Source organism: Mustela putorius, unplaced genomic scaffold, assembly GCF_011764305.1.
Source record: "Mustela putorius furo isolate JIRA1106 unplaced genomic scaffold, ASM1176430v1.1 tig00000224_pilon_pilon_pilon, whole genome shotgun sequence".
In the NCBI taxonomy this organism is placed as follows: Eukaryota; Metazoa; Chordata; class Mammalia; order Carnivora; family Mustelidae; genus Mustela; species Mustela putorius.
In genome coordinates this window covers 15,248,918-15,267,957 of record NW_025421321.1, presented here as the reverse complement: position 1 = coordinate 15,267,957, position 19,040 = coordinate 15,248,918, and the positions used below count along the sequence as shown (strand labels likewise).

Here is a 19,040-nt window from a genome sequence, read left to right as displayed (position 1 = left end):
ATCTTGGACAGAAGAGGTGACACCTTCTCTCTGGGGATGGCTGCACCCAGTGCTACACTGGTCCCCAGGCAGCTCTGGGCAACGGGTGGCTGACACTCACAGCCCAAGACCCCCAACTGTTCTGTTTTGTTCTTTGTTGAAATGACCCCAAACACAGGAGTTCCAGGGTAGCTCCCCCTGCCCCCATAACAGTACTCAGGCATCAGGCAAGTGTGAAACTGCCATTTCCTTAGCCACCACTATTGTAGGTCAGTAACAAGATTTCGGATTTGAAACCAGGAGAAATATCTATCCTTCCTGTCCTCCCAGGCTGGCCACAGCCAGCCAGTATAAAAATCTGGGGTAATTCCCAGTCGGCAGCTATGAGAGCACCCATTTTGCAGGCTGGGTAGAAGGATCTTGGAGATAACATGTAATAAATACACCATGCTTATGTGCTTTGGTATGGAGTACCTGCTAGTAGAAAGTATTTCTTATTATATAACTGCTTTTATTTCATTTAAATGGAGAAAAAAGGAATGTTGGGCTTTTCCAGTGAGCTTGGCTTTGCCGGGGTCAGTTTCACAGTTACTGAACCATGGTCATCACTGCATCATGCCAACGATTCCCTGACTTCTCACCCAGTCAGGTCGCCTTTCTCAGAACAAAAAGAAATGTTAGACTGGCCACTTTCCCTCATGTGTGGGCTACACAGATGCCCAACCAGATAATTAATTCAGGATCACAAAAAACACACGTTGAGCTGAATAGTGCAAAACCACCCAGAGAATTTCCTCTTCTCTTTAGGACAAAGTTTTGGACTCTAAGTTTAATTCATTCCCTGCCTTTTCCCTATGGGTCCTTTCTCTATACTTCTAGTATGGCTGTGTTTTTAGTGTTAGGTGGTTTACTTTTTTTTAAAAAAATATTTATTTATTTATTTATTTGACAGAGATCACAATTAGGCAGAGAGAGAGAGAGAGAGGAGGAAGCAGCCTCCCTGCTTGAGCAGAGAGCCCGATGTGGGGCTCGAGACCAGGACCCCAAGACCATGACCTAAGCTGAAGGCAGAGGCTTTAACCCACTGAGCCACCCAGGCGCCCCAAGGTGGTTTACTTTTAAAGAGAAACAAATTTGGATAGGAGCCTTTCTGCAGAAAAAAATGACATCAAACCCTCTCACCTCTAAGCTGCCCCTTTAATGTATTTCCAAGTGACTGTTATATCTGAGAAGTATTTTAAAATATTTACAGACCCTAAAACCTAGACCAACTTTACACACTACTACTAAAATGGCTTTTTCGGATAACCAGGATGAAAAACGAATATGGATGAGCCTATGACCAATCCAAACTATGAATTTCAAGACAGCCGCCCGTGGGCAACGCATATTCTGAGATTATCGGTAGAAAATGGCAAGCCATGGAAAGGCTGGACTAGTAGCAAAATGTGTGCAAGAGCGACACCTGCTGGGTATCAGAGGAAGAGGGCTGCGCGGGTCTTCCCTAAGGCAGAAAACCCGTTAAGGTAGGTCTAGATTCAAACACTGAAGTGGATAAATGTGTTTTCTGACATCTTAAATGAGAATCTTATTATTGCCACTGAGAAAATGACAGTGAACAGTGTAGGAAGTGAATAAATCATTTATTCTGGTTTTACCTTCTCTGGGCTTCCTTCTGACAGCCAAGGGTCTGTGCTTTTAGTGGGTGGCAAAATCAGGTTTCCTGGCATTAGTTTAAACACTTTTGGTAGGTAGGAGCTCTTTTAATAATTCAAACGGCATGTGCAGGTCACTGCAGGACTCGCACATGTAAATAGCAAAAACAAAACTATTTCTTTGCAGTTGATCTAGAATTCTCCCCGTATCCAACATTTGGAACCTACTTCTGCCTTAGTTAAAATAGAATAAAATTTGGAATTCTGACCCATAAGCTGTTTGCCAACGAATCCGGCTCTTCTATCCAATGGAAAAAAGGAAAGAAAAATCACGAGTTACAAACCAGTTTTGTACAGTTAACAGAAAATGCCGGCTGGCTATGCCTGGATGTTAGAGGTCATGGAAGAAGACAAAAGTGAATTCAGGTCTGCAGGTGGCCTGCACCTGGGAACAGAGTCAATATTCAATGTGGTAGCCTCACTTCCTACAGTAGCTGCCATAAACTGGGCTGCCCTGAATGGGGGAACTGAAGAAAAATTCCTCTGTAGGAAGGGACAGAAGACTAGCTTCACCAAGGGAAGGAAATATTTGCATTGATGTTCAACGTGTTCCCTGCAGATGCAGTGGGGAAACCGTCCACCCTTAGCCCACCCCCAAGTCTTCTTTCTTCAACAAGCCGTTTCTGTTCTTGCAAGAGTGAACTGATTTGCTTCTGCAGGAGAGTCTGAAGCACCAAGAATGGGGCTGTCTTCCCTTCCCTTTCCTTCCACAAGAGCCAGAAGCCTCAGGCAAGCCAAAGTCCTTTCCTCCTGAATGCGCAGTCTCATGAATTCCACTGTCTTCAAAAATTGAGCAGCTGGTGGCAGCTCTCTGAAGAGCCGGGAGAGGAGGTGGCCCTGCTCTGACGCTGTCCTACGAAGATGCTGGAGGCTTTCAGGGCTGAGGGGATGGCAGCTGGACTTGGAGAGGAGCCGGAAGAGGTGCTCAGAGAGGTATTTCACGAAGATTAGGGTCTCAGCCCAAAAGTTGACCTCTGCTTTTTCAAACAGGTAGTCTTCCACCTAAATCAAATGACAAAGCTCAGGGTCAACATTGCAGGGAATGTCGAAAAGCTCCCATCCAGACCAGAGTCCTGCTGGATATGGAGGAGGGGTGTCCCCTCCCCCTCTCTGGGGAGGGCCCACTCTCACCTGTCAGCACCCACATACACTTGCCACTGGCAGTCTGGAAGGTCACCTTCTATTTTTATTTGCTGTACTTCTCTACTGGGGAGGGATTTTCTTCCCCAGACTTAACATGACCTTTGATAAAGATGTGTCTGCGGTTCTGAGCCAAGATTTCTGGGTGCCTGCTGCTGAAAAGGGAACCTCAACATGGGTGTGGCCCCTGGACCCAAAGGTGCATCTAGAAACCAGAGGGTGGGGGCGGGAAGGAAGAGAAATCTCAGTGGCAGAGCAAAGAGCAAAAAAGAATTACCAAACGCGAGACCCTGCTGAGTACGAAACCAAACTGCTATAATGCCAGGAGTTTTCAAGGTTATTTTATCACAGACAATTTATCTTGTCTCCAAATTTCCCATAAACAGGCTGCTTTTTGAACTCTTGGCTTGCTGGGTATGTCAGAGAGAACCAGCTGAGTCAGACACTGGTGGATGGAAACAAATTTCAGTTGACGAGATGCTTTTGCTGCTAGTCTTGGTCCTCAGTTTTCCTGTCTGTTGACTGTAAGCAGCAAATACCCTGGTAGGATCCTGATTCTCTGGGAATGTTTCACCTTCCGACTTAACCATGGGGAGCCTGTAGCCCTTCCAGTGCGGACTAATAAGCATTCTCCATAATTAAACCGTCAACTTCCAAGGGGCCTCTTTCTTTTTCTTTTCTATTGAGGTATCGCTGATATACAATATTATACTAGTCTCAGGTGTACAACATTTGTATCCATTGTGAAATGATCACCACACTTAGTTACCATCTGTCTCCTTACGAAGTTAATATAACCGTATTGCATATAGTCCACATGCTATACATTCGTCCCCATGACTTATTCATCTTATAACTGGGAGTCTGTTCTTCTTGATATCCCTTACCCATTTCACATGACCTTAACCACCCCCTCTCCTCCAGAAACCACTAAACTGTTCTCTGTGAGTCTGGATTAGGTTTAATTTTGCTTGTTTGTTTTTTAGATTCCATATATTAAGTGAAATCAGGTGCTATTTGTCTTTCTCTGACTTATTTCTCTTAGTATTATACCGTTGAGTTCTATTTGTGTTGTCTCAAATGGTAACAGTCCATTCTTCTTCATGGCTGAGTAATATTCCTGTACATAGATAACACACACATAATATACACACAATGCATGCATGTGTACACACACACACACACCTTTATGTACTCATCCATCGAAGGACATGTTAAATTGATTCCATGTCTTGGCTACTGGAAATAAAGCTGCTGTGAACACAGTGGTGCATGTATCTTTTCAAATTAGTGTTTCCTTTTTCTTTGGATAGAGCCCAGGCTATGAAATTGCTAGATCTCCTGTTCTATTTTTAATTTTATGAGGAACCTTCATACTGTTTTCCATAGTGGCTGCACAGATTTACATTCCCACCAACAAGACATGAGAGTTCTTCCTCTATATCCTCACCAACACCTACTTCTTGTCTTTTTGATACTAGACATTCTGACTGGTGTTAGGTGATACTTCATTGTGGCTTTGGTTTGCATTTCCCTGATGATTAGTGATGTTGAGCGTCTTTCCAGGTGCCTGTTGTCCATCTGTATGTCTCCTTTGGGAAAATGTCTATTCAGGTCCTCTGCCCATTTTTATTTTTATTTTTCTTAAAGATTTTATTTATTTATTTGACAGAGAGAGATCACAAGTAGGCAGAGAGGCAGGCAGAGAGAGAGAGAGAGGAGGAGGAAGCAGGCTCCCTGCTGAGCAGAGAGCCCGATGTGGGACTCGATCCCAGGACCCTGAGATCATGACCTGAGCTGAAGGCAGCGGCTTAACCCACTGAGCCACCCAGGCGCCCCTCTGCCCATTTTTAAATCAGATTTCTCTGGTATTATTGGGTTGTATGAGTTCTCTATATTTTTTGGATATTAACCCCTTATTGGACATATAAATCATACGCAAATATCTTCTCCCACTAGGTAGGTTGTTTTCTTTTTCTTTTTTTTAAATTATTTATTTGAGAGAGAGAGCAGAAGCAGAGGGAAAAGACAGAGGGAGAAGCAGCCTCCCCACTGAGCCAGCAGCCCGATGTGGGACTCAATCCCAGGACCCTGGGATCATGACCCAAACCAAAGACAGAGGCCCACCAACTAAGCCACCCAGTCACCCTTCAGTAGGTTCTGTTTTCATTTTGTTGATGGTTTCCTTCAGTGCACAGAGGCTTTTTAGTTTGATTTAGTCCCACTTGTTTATTTTTGCTTTGTTTCCCTTACCTTTGGAGTCAGATGCACAAAAACATCACTAGGACTGATGTCAAGGAGCTTACCATCTATGTTTTCTTCTAGAAGTTTTATAGTTTCAGGTCTTACATTCAAGGCTTTAATCCATTTCGAGTTAATATTTGTAAATGGCGCAAGAAAGTGGTCCAGGTTTATTCTTTTGCATGTAACTTTCCAGTTTTCCCAATACCATTTATAGAAGAGACTATCAATTCCTCATTGTATATTCTTGCTTCCTTTGTCAAAAATTAATTGACCATATATATATGTGGGTTTACTTCTGGGCTCTCTATTCGGTTCCACTGATCTCTATATCTGTTTTTGTGTCAATGACATACTGTTTAGATTACTATAGCTTTGTAGTATAGTTTGAAGTCAAGACACATTATACCTCTGACTTTGTTGTTCTTTCTCAAGACCGTTTTGGCTGTTTGGGGTATTTTCTTTTTCTTTTTTTAAGATTTTATTTATTTGACAGACAGAGATCACATGTAGGCAGAGGGGCAGGCAGAGAGAGAGGAAGGGAAGCAGGCTCCCCTCTGAGCAGAGAGCCTGATGCGGGGCTCGATCCCAGGACCCTGGGATCCCGACCTGAGTGAAGGCAGAGGCTTTAACCCACTGAGCCTTCCAGGCGCCCCTGTTTGGGGTCTTTGGTGATTCCATATAAATTTTAGAATAAATGTTCTAGTTCTGTGAAAAATACCATTGGAATTTTAATAGGATTTGCATTGAATCTATAGACTTCTTTGGACAGATGGATATTTTAACAATATCAATTCTTCCAATCCAAGATCAGGGAATATCTTTCCATTTATTTGTGTCTTCTTTAATTTCTTTCATCAGTATCTCACAGTTTAATAAGGTCTTTTGCCTCCTTAGTTAAGTATATTCCTAGGGTTTTAATTTTTTATTTTTTATGCAACTATAGTTAGGACTGTTTTCTTGATTTCATTTTCTAAGTTTGTTATTTATGTATAGAAATGCACCAGATTTTTGTACATTGATTTTTTATCCTGCAACTTTATTGCTGAATTCATTTATTAGTTGTAAAAGGCTTTTTGGTAGAGTCTTTAGGGTTTTCTAAATATAGTGTCATGTCATCCGCAAATAGTGACAATTTTACTTCTTCCTTTCCAATTTATATGCCTTTTATTTCTTTTTCTTGCATAATTGCTGTGGCTAGCATTTTCAAGACTCTGTTGCATAAAAGTGGTGAGAGTAGGGATCTTTGTCTTGTTCCTGATCTTAGAGGAAAAGCTTCCAGCTTTTATCCACTGAGTATTTTCAGCTTTTATCCATTGGGGTTGTCATATATGGCTTTCATTATGTTAAGATATGTACCTTCTACACTCACTTCATTAAGGGTTTTGTTTTTACCATAAATGGATGTTGAATTTTGTCAAATGCTTTTCTGCATCTATTGTGATGATCATGATTGTCTTTCATTTTGTTAATACTGTATATCACATTGACTGATTTGTAGATGTTGAACCATCCTTGCATTCCTGGAATAAATCCCACTGAATTATGGTATATGATACTTTTAATGTGTTGTTGAACTCAATTTGCTAATAGCTTGTTGAGGATTTTGCATCTATGTTCACCAGGGATATTGGCCTATAATTTTCTTTCATTCTTTCTTTTTTTTTTTTTTGGTGGTGTCCTTACCTGGTTTTGGTATCAGGGTAGTGCTAGCTTTATAAATCAATTTGGAAGCATTCCCTCCTCTTCAATTTTTTGGAAGAGTTTGGAAGGGTAGCTATTAAATCCTTGAATGTTTTGTAGAATTTACCAGCGAAGACTTCTGGTCTTGGATTTTTATTGTGTGTGGCTTGCCCCCCTTTTATTTTTTATTTATTGGGTGTCGCCCTCGGCCCGCAAGGACGACAATGAGCCTGGTATGGTGTTAATGCTTCATTTCCGTTTATTTAATCAACTTCCTTAGCTTATATACAGCAGGGTGACCAATAAGGGGTCAAGCAATGGGGAGAGCCAATGAGAGTCCTGTTACTATGCTGATTAAATTTGATACAGCCAATAACTATGTCCTCCTTTAGGCGGGCTTCACCAGAAAGTTCATCGTATACTTGCAGCGTACTTTGCTAGCAGTGAGCCAAGCACCTTCTTGTAATGGCGGGGACTTTCCCGGCTGGAGGCAGTCCCCGACAATTGGGAGGGTTTTTTTTTTAAGATTTTATTTATTTATTTGACAGACAGAGATCACAAGTCAGCTGAGAGGCAGGCAGAGAGAAAGAGAGGGAAGCAGGCTCCCTGCTGAGCAGAGAGCCTGATGTGGGGCTCGATCCCAGGGCCTTGGGATCATGACCTGAGCCGAAGGCAGAGGCTTTAACCCGCTGAGCCACCCTGGTGCCCCTACTGGGAGGTTTTTAATTGACTCCCAGTAACTGGTCTATTCAGATTTTCTATTTCTTTATGAATCGGTCTTGGAAGATTATAAGTTTTTAGAAATTTATCCATTCTTTTTTGGTCATCCAGTTTGTTGGCATATAATTGCTCACAGTAGTCTCTCTTTTTTTTAATCCTTCACAAATTTATTTCTCTCTAAATTCATTACAAATAAGAAATAGCTTAGAAATACCTTCCAGTATTTCAGAAAAAATGGATTTGAATAATAGTACTCTAGTAACATTCACCAACCATTCATTCATTCATTTATTAAGCATCCACCATGAGCAAAGCACTGTGTTAGGTATTGGTCAACACAGTGATAAATGAGTAGCCCCTGTCCTCTTAAGGCTCAGTTTAACAGAGGAGAAAATGTAAAGAAATTCCCCTAAAGCCTCAGTTTTATCAACCAGTTTTTAGAATCATAATATTTTTTTTTTCAAAGGTGTTTCTCCATAACCTTTACACACAAAAAACACACTAATTGCTAATCAACTGCATTCACTGACCAAGTAGGTAGGTCTACGGGAGAGCGGTTCTTATACCGCAAGTTGTAACCTTTAAGAGGTCATGAAATCAATATAGATTACAACCAGTTAAAAATAAGACAAAGGTTCAGAAACATCAGCACCATGTGTTAGAAAGTATTATTTAGTGAAATGTTTGTTTCAGAAGTACAGAGTGAGAGGGAAGTGCTTCCCTGTCTTCCTATATACACCTCCTATCCTCCTTCCACCTGCCCCAAGACACAACCTTAGCATAGACATCCAATTCACAGTAGTCTCTTCTGATCTTTGTATTTCTGTGGTATCAGTTGTAACCTCTCCTCTTCATTTCACATTTTGTTTACTTGAGCCCTCTTTTTCTTAGTCAGTCTAGCTAAAGTGTTGTCTATTTTATGTTTCAAAGAACAAGATTTTAACTTCATTGATGTTTTCTATTTTCTTTTTAGTCTCTATTTCATTTATTTCCACTCTGATCTTTATTCTTTCTTTCCTCCTCCTAATTTTGGATCTTGTTTGTTCTTCTTTTTCTGATTCCTTGAGGTAGAAAGTTAGGTTGTTGAGATTTTTCTTGTTTCTTGATAATGGGCAATTATCACTTGAACTTCCATCTTAGAACTACTTTTTCTGCATCCCATTGATTTTGGTATGTTCTGTTTCTGTTTTCATTTGTTTCTGGGTGTTTAAATTTCTCCTTTGATTTCTTCTATGACCCAACAGTTGTTCAGAACATATTGCTTAATTTCCATGTATTTTTAGTTTTTCCAGTTTTCTTCTTGTATTTATTGAGACTTGTTTTGTGGCCTAACATGTGTTCTATCCTGGAGAATGTTCCATGCACATTTGAGAAGAATGTGTATTCTCCTGCTTTAGATGGGATGTTCTGTATATATCTATTAAAATCCATATGATCTATTGTATTGTGTAAGGCCAACATTCCCTTATTTATTTTGATTGGATGACCCATCCATTCATGTAAGTGGGATATTAAAGTCCCTTACTATTACTACATTACTCATAATTTCTCCCTTTAGGTCTGTTATTATTTGCTCCTATGTTGGGTGTATAAATTCATAAATGTCATATATTCTTGTTGGATTGACCCTTTTATCAATATGGTGGCCCTCTTTCTCTTTTATTGCGGTTTTTGTTCTAAAGTCTATTTTGTCTGATAGGATTATAGCTATAGCAGCTTTCTTTTTGTTTCCATTTGCATGGAATGTAATTCTCTATTGCTTCACTTTTGGGCTGCATGTGTCCTTACTTCTGATGTCTCTTGCAGGCAGTATACAAATGTATCTTTTTTTTAAAAATTAATTTAGCCACTCTATGTCTTTTTTTTTAAACACTTAAAAAAAAAAGATTTTATTTATTTATTTGACAGAGATCACAAGTAGGCAGAGAGGCAGGCAGAGAGAGAGGGTTAAGCAGGCTCCCTGCTGAGCAGAGAGCCCAATGCAGGGCTCGATCTCAGGACCCTGGGATCATGACCTGAGCTGAAGGCAGATGCTTAACTCACTGAGCCACCCAGGTACCTCCACTCTATGTCTTTTGATTGGAGAATTAGTCCATTTACATTTAAAGTAATTATTGATAGGTATCTGCTTATTGCCATTTTGTTAACTATTTGCTGGCTATTTTGTAGGGCCTGCATGTTCCTTTCTTCTTCTCTTGTGATTTGATGACTTTTTCAGTGTTTAGATTCCTTTCTCATTTTCTGTGTTTATAGTAAGTTTTTGCTTTGTGTTTATTATAAGGTTCACATGTTATCCTATATATATAACAGTCTATTTTAATTGATAGCATCTTCAATTTGAACATATCCCAGAATACAAATTATTACTCCCTCTATTTTTTTAAAATTAATTTCTCCTCAAAGATTTTATCTATTTATTTGACAGACAGAGACCACAAGTAGGCAGAGAGGCAGAGAGAGGGGGGACAGCAGGCTCCCTGCTGAGCAGAAAGCCTGATGTGGAGCTCGATCCCAGAACCCTGAGATCATGACCCGAGCCAAAGGCAGAGGCTTAACCCACTGAGCCACCCAGGTGCCCCCTCTATTTTTTGTTTTTGATGTCACATTTTACATCTTTTCACACTTCCCTTAATTATTTAGTTTTAGTACATTTTACTAAATTTTTTCTTTTTAACCTTCAAAGTAGCTTTGTAAGTGATTTATCTACTACCTTTATTATACATTTACCTTTTCCAGTGGGATTTTTACTTTCTTATGTTTTCTTGTTATTATTTAGTAACATTTCTTTTCTTTCTTTCTTTCTTTTTTTTTTTTGGTGGGCAGCAAAGCAAGGTTTATTGACCAATGGCAAAGTGATAGTTACAAAGCTCCCAAGGAAGAAGGGGACCTAAGGGGGTTGCCACTGGAGTTTCTAAGTCTAGGGGTTTTTATGGGATTGTTAGTATGCTAACATGCTAGTATGTTTTAATCCAATTAACCCTCCTGCTTGTCATCTAGTCAGATTTTTGTCACCTGTCTTATCATATGCAAATGGTGGAGGGCTCCTTCCAGGGTAGTATAAAATCCTTTTAAGGGTGCTTTCCTCTTAGGGCTGGGGGTGGGGTGGGGGTTGTCCCTGTCTGCCTGCTTTCCAGCTGTCCTTCATCATTCTCCCTTTGAAGAAGTAACCCTAACTGCTTTTAGGGAAGAAGGGTGACCACCCTTCTATCATAGCTACCTCCTATTGGTCACAGGTGTTGGATGGGGCTGCAGTCAGGGTTCCTCTTATCCCATCTTCATTTGTGCCATTTTTTTTTTCAACTTAAATGAGTCCTTGAACATTTCTAAGCCCAGGTTAGTGGTGACGAGCTCCTTTAGTTTTTGCTTGTCTGGGAAACTTTTTATTTTTCCTTCCTTTCTGAATGATAACCTTGCCAGGTACAGTATTCTTGTTTGGAAGGTTTTGAGTAAGTCATGCCACTCCCTTCTGGCCTGCAAAATAATTGCTCAGAAACCTGCCCATAGCCATACAGGGATTCCCCTGTACATAATAATTTGTTTTTCTCTTGCCACTTTTAAGATTCTCTCTTTAACTTCTGACATTTTAACTATGATGTGTCTTGGTGTGGATCTCTTTAGGTTCATCTTCTTTGGAATTCTTTGGGCTTCCCCGGGCCTGGATTTGTTTCCTTTTCCAGGCTAGGGAAGTTTTCAGCCATTGTTTCTTCAATTTAGTTTTCTGCCCCTTTCTCTCTTCTCCTCCTGGGACCCCTATGGTGTGAATGTCATTCCACCTGATGCTGTCCCAATAGCTCTCTTAAGCTAACTTCTTTTTATTTTTATTTATTTATTTTTAAAAGATTTTATTTATTTATTTGACAGACAGAGATCACAAGTAGGCAGAGAGGCAGGCAGAGAGAGAGGAAGGGAAGCAGGCTCCCTGCTGAGCAGAGAGCCTGATGCGGGGCTCAATCCTAGGACCCTGGGATCATGACCTGAGCCGAAGGCAGAGACTTCAACCCAAGCCACCCAGGCACCCCTAACTTCTTTATAAAATTTGCTTTCCTTTTTGCTGCTCTGTCTGGATGAGCTCCATTGCTTTGTCTTCCAGCTCACTGAGCCATTCTTCTGTTTCATCCAGTCTGCTATTGAGTATTGAGCCCTTCTAATGTTTCTTAGGTCAGTTATTGTATTTTTTGGCTCTGTGCCTTCTATTTGGTATTTATGTATATTTCCTCCTTGTTGCAGTTCTCACTGTGTCCATCCTTTCTTTTCCCAAGTTCAGTGAACTTTTTTTTTTTTTAAAGATTTTATTTATTTATTTGAGAGAGAGGGAGAGTACAAAGGGAGAGTGAGAGGAAGAAGCAGACTCCACGCTGAGCAGAGAGCCCGATGTGGGGCTTGATCCCAGTACCCTGAGAGCATGACCTGAGCTGAAGGCAGACACTTAACTGACTGAGTCACCCAGGAGCCCCACTGAGCTTCTTTATGGACACTACTTTGAATTCTTTATCAGATAGATTCCTTACCTCCATTACCATTAAGGTCTTTTTCTGGAACATATTTCTGTTTCCTCATTTTGCTTGACTCTGTGTTTGCTTTGTGTATTAGGCAAAGAAGCCACCTCTCTTGGTCTCTTGGCCTAATGGGTGATGAAACTTCTCCTTCAACTTTGCCCTAGCTCTTGGTTGTCTCTTGAACCCTTCTGATTGTCTGAACAGCCTGATTTATTCTTAATATGGCTCCATTGTTGAGGATGTGCCAAGACCTGTCTGTGTCCCAAGGGGAGGAATCTCATTTAGCACCTGCTTTCAGGCTGACTGGAAGCCAGATCCTTTGGCAGCAGCTTTTAAAATATATATAATACTGTGGGATGGCAATTGTAATCCTTCCTGGCCTCCAGACCAGGAGATCTTAAGGTGTCCCTTGGGCAACTGTTGCAAAAATTGGGGCTCCGGATCAATGTATTAGGTTTTTGGGGAGAGGTCTCATGGAGCCGTAGCAAGGCCAAGGGGAGCATGCAAGGATGTCACCTTCTGCTTATGTTTCCTAGGAACACCTCCTGTGCCTCTAGATGTGCGGGAAACCGGAAGCCTATCTCTCAGGCTGAGGATCCAGGCTAAGTAAACAGCCTTTTTCCCATGAAGACTGGGGTTGTGTTTCAGTCCACTGTCTGTGCAGGGCCCTGGGATGGTAGACTGCCGAGAACGGTCTTCCTGATCACCACCTTCCTGCGGAGTTCAGGATGACAGCTCCCTTGGCCACCAGGGCCAGGCAATCAAGGGGTGTCCTGGGTGTGGAACAGCCAAGGCTATTGGCTTTAGCTAGGCCGTCGGATAGTGAAGGCAGTGGGGTCTGCCCATGGGCTTCAGAAACCCAGGAGGCTCTTTCAAAGTCCTTTCCCCTTGTGATCTCAAGACTTACCACTGGAACCTCAAAAGTAAGCATAAGAGCTATCCCCTCTCCCCCAGTAGCATCTAGCCAGCTGCTGTGGTCATTTGGAGACTTTCCTAATTGGTTATTGATCTGTATGTGAGCACTCAGAAGCACACTTTCAGCAGCCACTGGAAGCTGCAGCAAGCCTGCCGCGCTGATCTAGTGGATTTGGGCCACCGCTCTGATCCCACCGCCATGGCCCTGAGACCCTGGGGTTACCTGATGGGTGCTTTCCACATGGAACGCAGAATCATCACCCTCTCCCAATAGCCATCCAAGCAGGACTGGGAGTCCAGGGGCCAGCTGATCCCACTGCTGGAGCATGTCACACAGCACAGCCAGGGCCAGAGTCAGTGCAATTGAAGCATCCACCTGACAGAAGGCAAATTCTGTGGAAACGAGAAAAAGAGAGAGAGAGAGAGAGAGAGGCGAGCGGTCAATGTGCTGCTCAGGGCCATCCTGGGGAGGCTCTGCAGGACTCCAGGAACATTAAGGGTCTCAGGTCAAATCACTGCTACCAGCCTGCAGGGAGGTGTCTAGGCTCCTCAGAGGTCATTAGTCCATTTCATTCTGCTGGAAGGAGTCAGAGGCCCGAACCTCACCATTTTCATGCCCCCCCCATCCCTGTGTGATCAGAAGCAATTCCACCTGTAGGATGAGACATTTAGCTCCCGTCAGTCCATCTACTGTAACTGGAAGGACCTCAGGACAGCTTCCCACCCTGTGTCTCTTCTGCAGGCCTGTCACAATGCCTGAATGCCACTGGTCTGCCCCTCGCTCTGAAAGCAAATCCCGCTGGCCATGTGACACATAAACCTCTTGCCATTTTACCATTTTAGAGAAGGGCATCAGCAAACTTTTTCTTTTTTCTTAAAGATTTTATTTATTTATATGACAGACAGAGATCACAAGTAGCCAGAGAGCCTGGCAGAGAGAGAGAAAGGAAGAAGCAGGCTCCTTGCAGAGCAGAGAGCCCGATGTGGGGCTCGATCCTAGGACCCCGGGATCATGACCTGAGCTGGAGGCAGAGGCTTTAACCCACTGAGCCACCCAGGAGCCCCAGCAAACTTTTTCTTAACAGGTCAGAGAATAAATATTTTAGACTCTGGGGGGTCTTCAGGTCCCTTTCACAACTCCTCAACTCTGCTGAAAGCAGACACAGGCAATATGGAAACTTTATTTAAGTTCCAGTAAAATTTGAATTTCATGTATTTTTCACTTGTCATAAAATATTCTTCTTTTGATTTTCTCCCCACAACCATTTACTAAAAAGTGCTAAAAAGCACTTGTAGGGGTACCTGGGTGGCTCAGTGGGTTAAGCCTCTGCCTTCGGCTTGGGTCATGATCTCAGGGTCCTGGGATGGAGTCCCACATTGGGCTCTCTGCTCAGCAGGGAGCCTGCTTCCCTCTCTCTCTCCACCCACCTCTCTGCCTACTTGTAATCTCTCTCTCTGTCAAATAAATAAATGAAATCTTTAAAAAAAAAAACCACTTGTAGTTCATAGGCTGTATGGCAGCAGGTGGCAAGTGGATTTGGCTCATATCTGCTACCCTCTTGTCTTCGAATTCATTTTTCAGATCCTTGTCTTACTCGCTGGCTAGGAAAGGGTGCGGAAAGAGTAGAATGGGGTGCAGAAAGAGGAAGCGGGTGCCTTGGGGAAACCATTGCTTACTTCATCATTTGCCTTAGACGGTCCTAAATATAGGTTTGAAGAGAGGCTCTGGGTGTTGACACTTCCGCTAACAACTGGAGGCCTCCTACCAGCAACCTGGAAGAGGTCTGAGACATAGGACTGCAATACTACCACCAAATGAACCTCTTTGGATCCCTCCATGCACCAAGGCCTGCCTTTTGATGACCCACTTCTACTGAAGCTTCATTGTTCCCTAATCCCCATCTCCAGCACACAGACCTGGCCTGGACCACTGGCCCTCACAGAGACTTGCTCAGCACACAGAGAGAAGGCTCAGAGTCTGGACTGAAAGCTTGAGCTCTCAGGGTACTGAACCGGTCCAAGTAGGATGCCCCTGCCCCCACCCCAGGGCCCATTATGTGCCAGGCCCTAACCAACTACTTTCTATCCACTCCTTTGACATTCCATGGGCTGGGTATTGTCATCCCTACTTCACAGGTGCAGAACCCTGGGCTCAGATTAAGTTACTTGTATATAGTCCCAGTGCTTTGAGTGACTATAAATACTCAGAATGGGCACAATGTTTCATGGTACTTCCAGAGCAGATTTGAATTAGCATCAACATTCCAGACATACAGGTCTCCCCAGTGAGATAAGCCGGGCTAGTGACCCTGAAGCGGGCCCAGTACTACCTGAAGCCCACCCAGCAGAGCCTGGACTCATGGAAGCAGCCCCAAGATTGATGTCACCATCCCCGAATCAATCTCCCAGGACTCTGCCCCTTGGTGCCTCTGCTCCCCAGCCTGCTGCCTCTTGCTGCCTGGAACCAGGATTTAACCCAAGCAACAGAGAAAGAAGAGAGGGATGAGAGAGAAGCAGCGAGCAAATGTGCATTTTGGCTCTCGGTCTGGGGCACGTGTTAGTCCGGCCCTTACCTACAGTATAATCTCTATTTTTATCTCTACCTAACTCCTCTGTGTAGTTCTCAGATCGTTTAGAATATGTATGGGGAGATGGTACAATTAATTAGCATCTTTCACACCTAAAAGAATTGAAAATATACATGAAGATTAGCATAGGATTAAACACATAGCAGATGCTCAGAACATTCTAGTGTGTGGCTCCGGAGATCATGAAATCTTTTCCTTTGCCCCCAATTTGACTTAATTTGAACACTAACATAGGGACTGCCATAAAGAAAGCATTCACTAAATGGTTACCTAGGGTTACTGGTGATAATAATGAACACTGGCCTATCTAACCCTTATTGCTCCCACACGAGCAGGGAGGTATCCTTATTTAACCAATGAGGAAGCTATGCTCATGGGGAATGGATCCAAGTTTGCACAGTCAGCAGTGGCAGCAGTGAGCTAAGTCTGCCTCAGCCCAGACGCTGCCCCCACCCCATGGGGAAGCCATGCAGAAACAGCCCATGGAGATGAAGAAGTCACACTTGGCTTTATCACTTGTACTCATGATGCCACCAGGAAGGCCTGCTGCACTTGCCCCACCTGCCAGAACAGATGTCTCCCATCCTGTACCAATTTGTCATGAATTGTGCTTAGGAAGTGGCAGGTGAGTGACGGGCATGACAGAGACACAGGGGAGTGTTGGTGTGACTTGGCTAGGAGTAGATCCAGAGAGAATTAGAGCCATCCAAATACTGATTCTGCCAGATGAAAAAGGAAGGGGAAAGAAAGCGGGATGGGGAAGGGGGTAATAAGTTCTATTTAAATCTACTTGAGGGGCCAGATGCACCCCACCAAGTTTCCTCTTTTATTACTTTGCCTTGAACTAGGATGGCTTGGCTAGAATAACCCAGATCGCTACTGGCCACATGCCCTGTGAAGGGAGGCAGAAGAGTAGGAGAGGAGTCTTTTTTTAGCTCAGCACACAAGCCAACTAGGCTCTCATGCGCTGGCCAGTCCATCAGCGAAACAAGAAAGCAAGTGACCAAACCACCAGTGTGTCTGAAGAATCTGTTGCATGTCCAGAACAGCTAAACAGTTTGGAAAAATACAACAGAACTGGAAGACTCACACTTCCCGATTTTAAAACCTAACTACAAAGTGACAGTAATCAAGACAGTGTGGTGCTGGCATAAGGACAAATATACAAATCCACGGAATAGAACTGAGAGTCCAGAAATAAACCCTCACACTTACATTCCATTGTTTTTTTGTTTTTTGGCAAGAGTGCCAAAACAATTAACGGTAGGGAAAGAACAGTTTTTTCAATCAATGGAGGTAGGACACCTGGGTATTCATCCACAGGCAAAACAATGAACTTGGGCCTACTTTACAGCAGGTACAACAACGGACTCAAGATGGATCATTAAGAGCTAAAACTATAAAACACGTAGAAGAGGGGCGCCTGGGTGGCTCAGTGGGTTAAGCCTCTGCCTTTGGCTCAGGGTCCTGGGATCGAGTCCCACATCAGGCTCTCTGCTTGGCAGGGAGCCTGCTTCCTCCTCTCTCTCTCTCTGCCTGCCTCTCTGCCTACTTGTGATCTCTCTCTGTCAAATAAATAAATCTTAAAACACATAGAAGAAAATACTGAAGTGAAGCTCTAAGATCTTGGATTAGGCAGTAATTTCTTAAGTAAGATATCAGAAACCCAAGCAAGAAAAGAAAGGTCAGACTCCACCAGAACCGTAAACTTTTGTGCTCCAAAGGATATCATTAATAAAGAGAAGACAACTCACGGAGATGGAGAATATATCTGCAAACCCCATATCTGACAAGGGACATATATTTAGAATACATAAAGCACTTTTAAAATGAAATAATAAAAAGATAACCCAATGAAAACATGTGCAAAAGATCTGAATAGACATTTCTCCAGAGGAGATCCACAAATGACCAATAAAAACAGGAAAAGATACTCAGCACCATTAACCATCAGGAAAATACAAATCAAAACCACAGCGAGATACCGCTTCATAACCATTAGACCCACAATACAAAAGACAGATAAAAAGTTTTGGTGAAAATGTGGAGAAGTTGGAATTCTCAGACACTGCTAGTTGGGATGTAAAATGGTGCAGCCAGTTTGGGAAACAGTTTCGAAGTTTTGCTCACTCCTAGGCACATACACTGAAGAGAAATAAAAACCGTATGTCCACACAAACATTTGTATTTGTGAATTTTCATACTAGCCAATACACAGAAGCAGTCAAGACATCTATCAACCAAGGGATGGATAAATAAAATGTATAACCGTACAGTGGAATATTACTTAGCTGTAAAATGGAATGAAGTACAGATACATGCTACACCACAGACAAAATTGGAAACATGCTGAGTGAAAAGAAGCCAGACACAAAAGACCATGTATTGTATAATTCCACCTATGTGAAATATCCAGATCAGGTGAATCACAGAGACAAAAAGTGGATTAATGGCTGCTAGAGGTTGGAGAATGGGGAGATGGAGGAATGACTGCTGATAGAAACAGCGCTTCTTTTTTGGGTTGACAAAAATGTTCTGGAATTACACAGTGGTGATGGCTGGATAACCCTGTGATATACTAAAATGTGTATATCTGTAGGCTTTAATTTGGTGAATTTTGTGGCATGTGAATTATCTTGGGCCAGGGGGAAGGGGGAATGTGGCAGGCTGAAAAATGGCTCCTGGCCTCTGGAACCTGTGAATGTTACCTTATTTGGAAAAAGAGTCTTTGCAGATGTGATTTAGTTAATGGTCCTGAGATGAGGAAATTGTCTTAGATGATCTGGGTGGTGCCTAGATGCCATCACAAATGTCCTAAAGAGAGCGAGCAGAAAGACACCGGAAACCTATGGAGGAGAAGGTGACGTGAAGCTAGAAGACTGGAGGGATGAAGCCTCTGGAAGCAATGAGACATCCGGTGCTCAATGGAGTGATGTGGATCCCAAGAGCTGCAGGAATCAGGGGAGGGAGGAAGTCAGTGTGCTCGAATAAATCATTGCCTGCCAATCGCTACTGGCTAAGGCTAGAGTGAAATACACCCTAGACCCCTGTGAGTGGGCTTCAGGTGAGTGAGGAGTGCTGGTACATACTCTTGTCTGTGCTAGGCCTACACAAGGGGGATTAGCATTCGGTCAATAGGAAGTGAGTTGGAAACCCAACGAATCTGCATTTAGAACTAGTTAATCCTTGACATCTCCCCTTGTGAATGGATCACCTGGGTGGTAGGGCTTCGGGGCCGATACAGTGTGGACATCCTCTTGCTACTGTCCCCCACCCCCCAGCATGGGGCTCTTCTGCCAAGGCAGATACCTGGCTGCCAGAAGATACAGGCTGAGACTCCTGAGGCGAGCATGGGGAGTCCCACAGCCCTGCCGCCCATGTTCTTTCCCACTCCTGTGACGAGGCCCCCCTTGGGGTTGGCAGTTAGAGGCAAGTTCCACACAGGGCTGGGCACACCTCAAGTCCCAGGCTTTGAGGTTGTCTTCAATCACACTGATGAAAATGAAAATGCCAATGTCGACTTGTTCTGGGTGCCAACCTTGAGCTTGAGACTATGGATTCAA

The 19,040-nt window shown here is 43.1% G+C and overlaps 1 protein-coding gene across 6 annotated transcripts in view; it reads right to left on the bottom strand.

Annotated features, from left to right (window-relative positions):
- Positions 1-1,603: 1,603 nt before the first annotated feature.
- THADA (THADA armadillo repeat containing) overlaps positions 1,604-19,040 on the bottom strand; it is a 322,081-nt gene continuing 304,644 nt past the window's right edge. For all 6 annotated transcript variants that reach the window (XM_013056339.2, XM_013056342.2, XM_004752963.3 and 3 more), the window contains 2 exons: positions 13,113-13,282; positions 1,604-2,696 (listed from right to left, as the gene is read on the bottom strand). In XM_013056339.2, the coding sequence (XP_012911793.1) occupies positions 2,304-2,696; positions 13,113-13,282 (563 nt within the window). In that variant the 3' untranslated portion in view covers positions 1,604-2,303. The remainder of the gene's footprint in view (positions 2,697-13,112; positions 13,283-19,040) is intronic.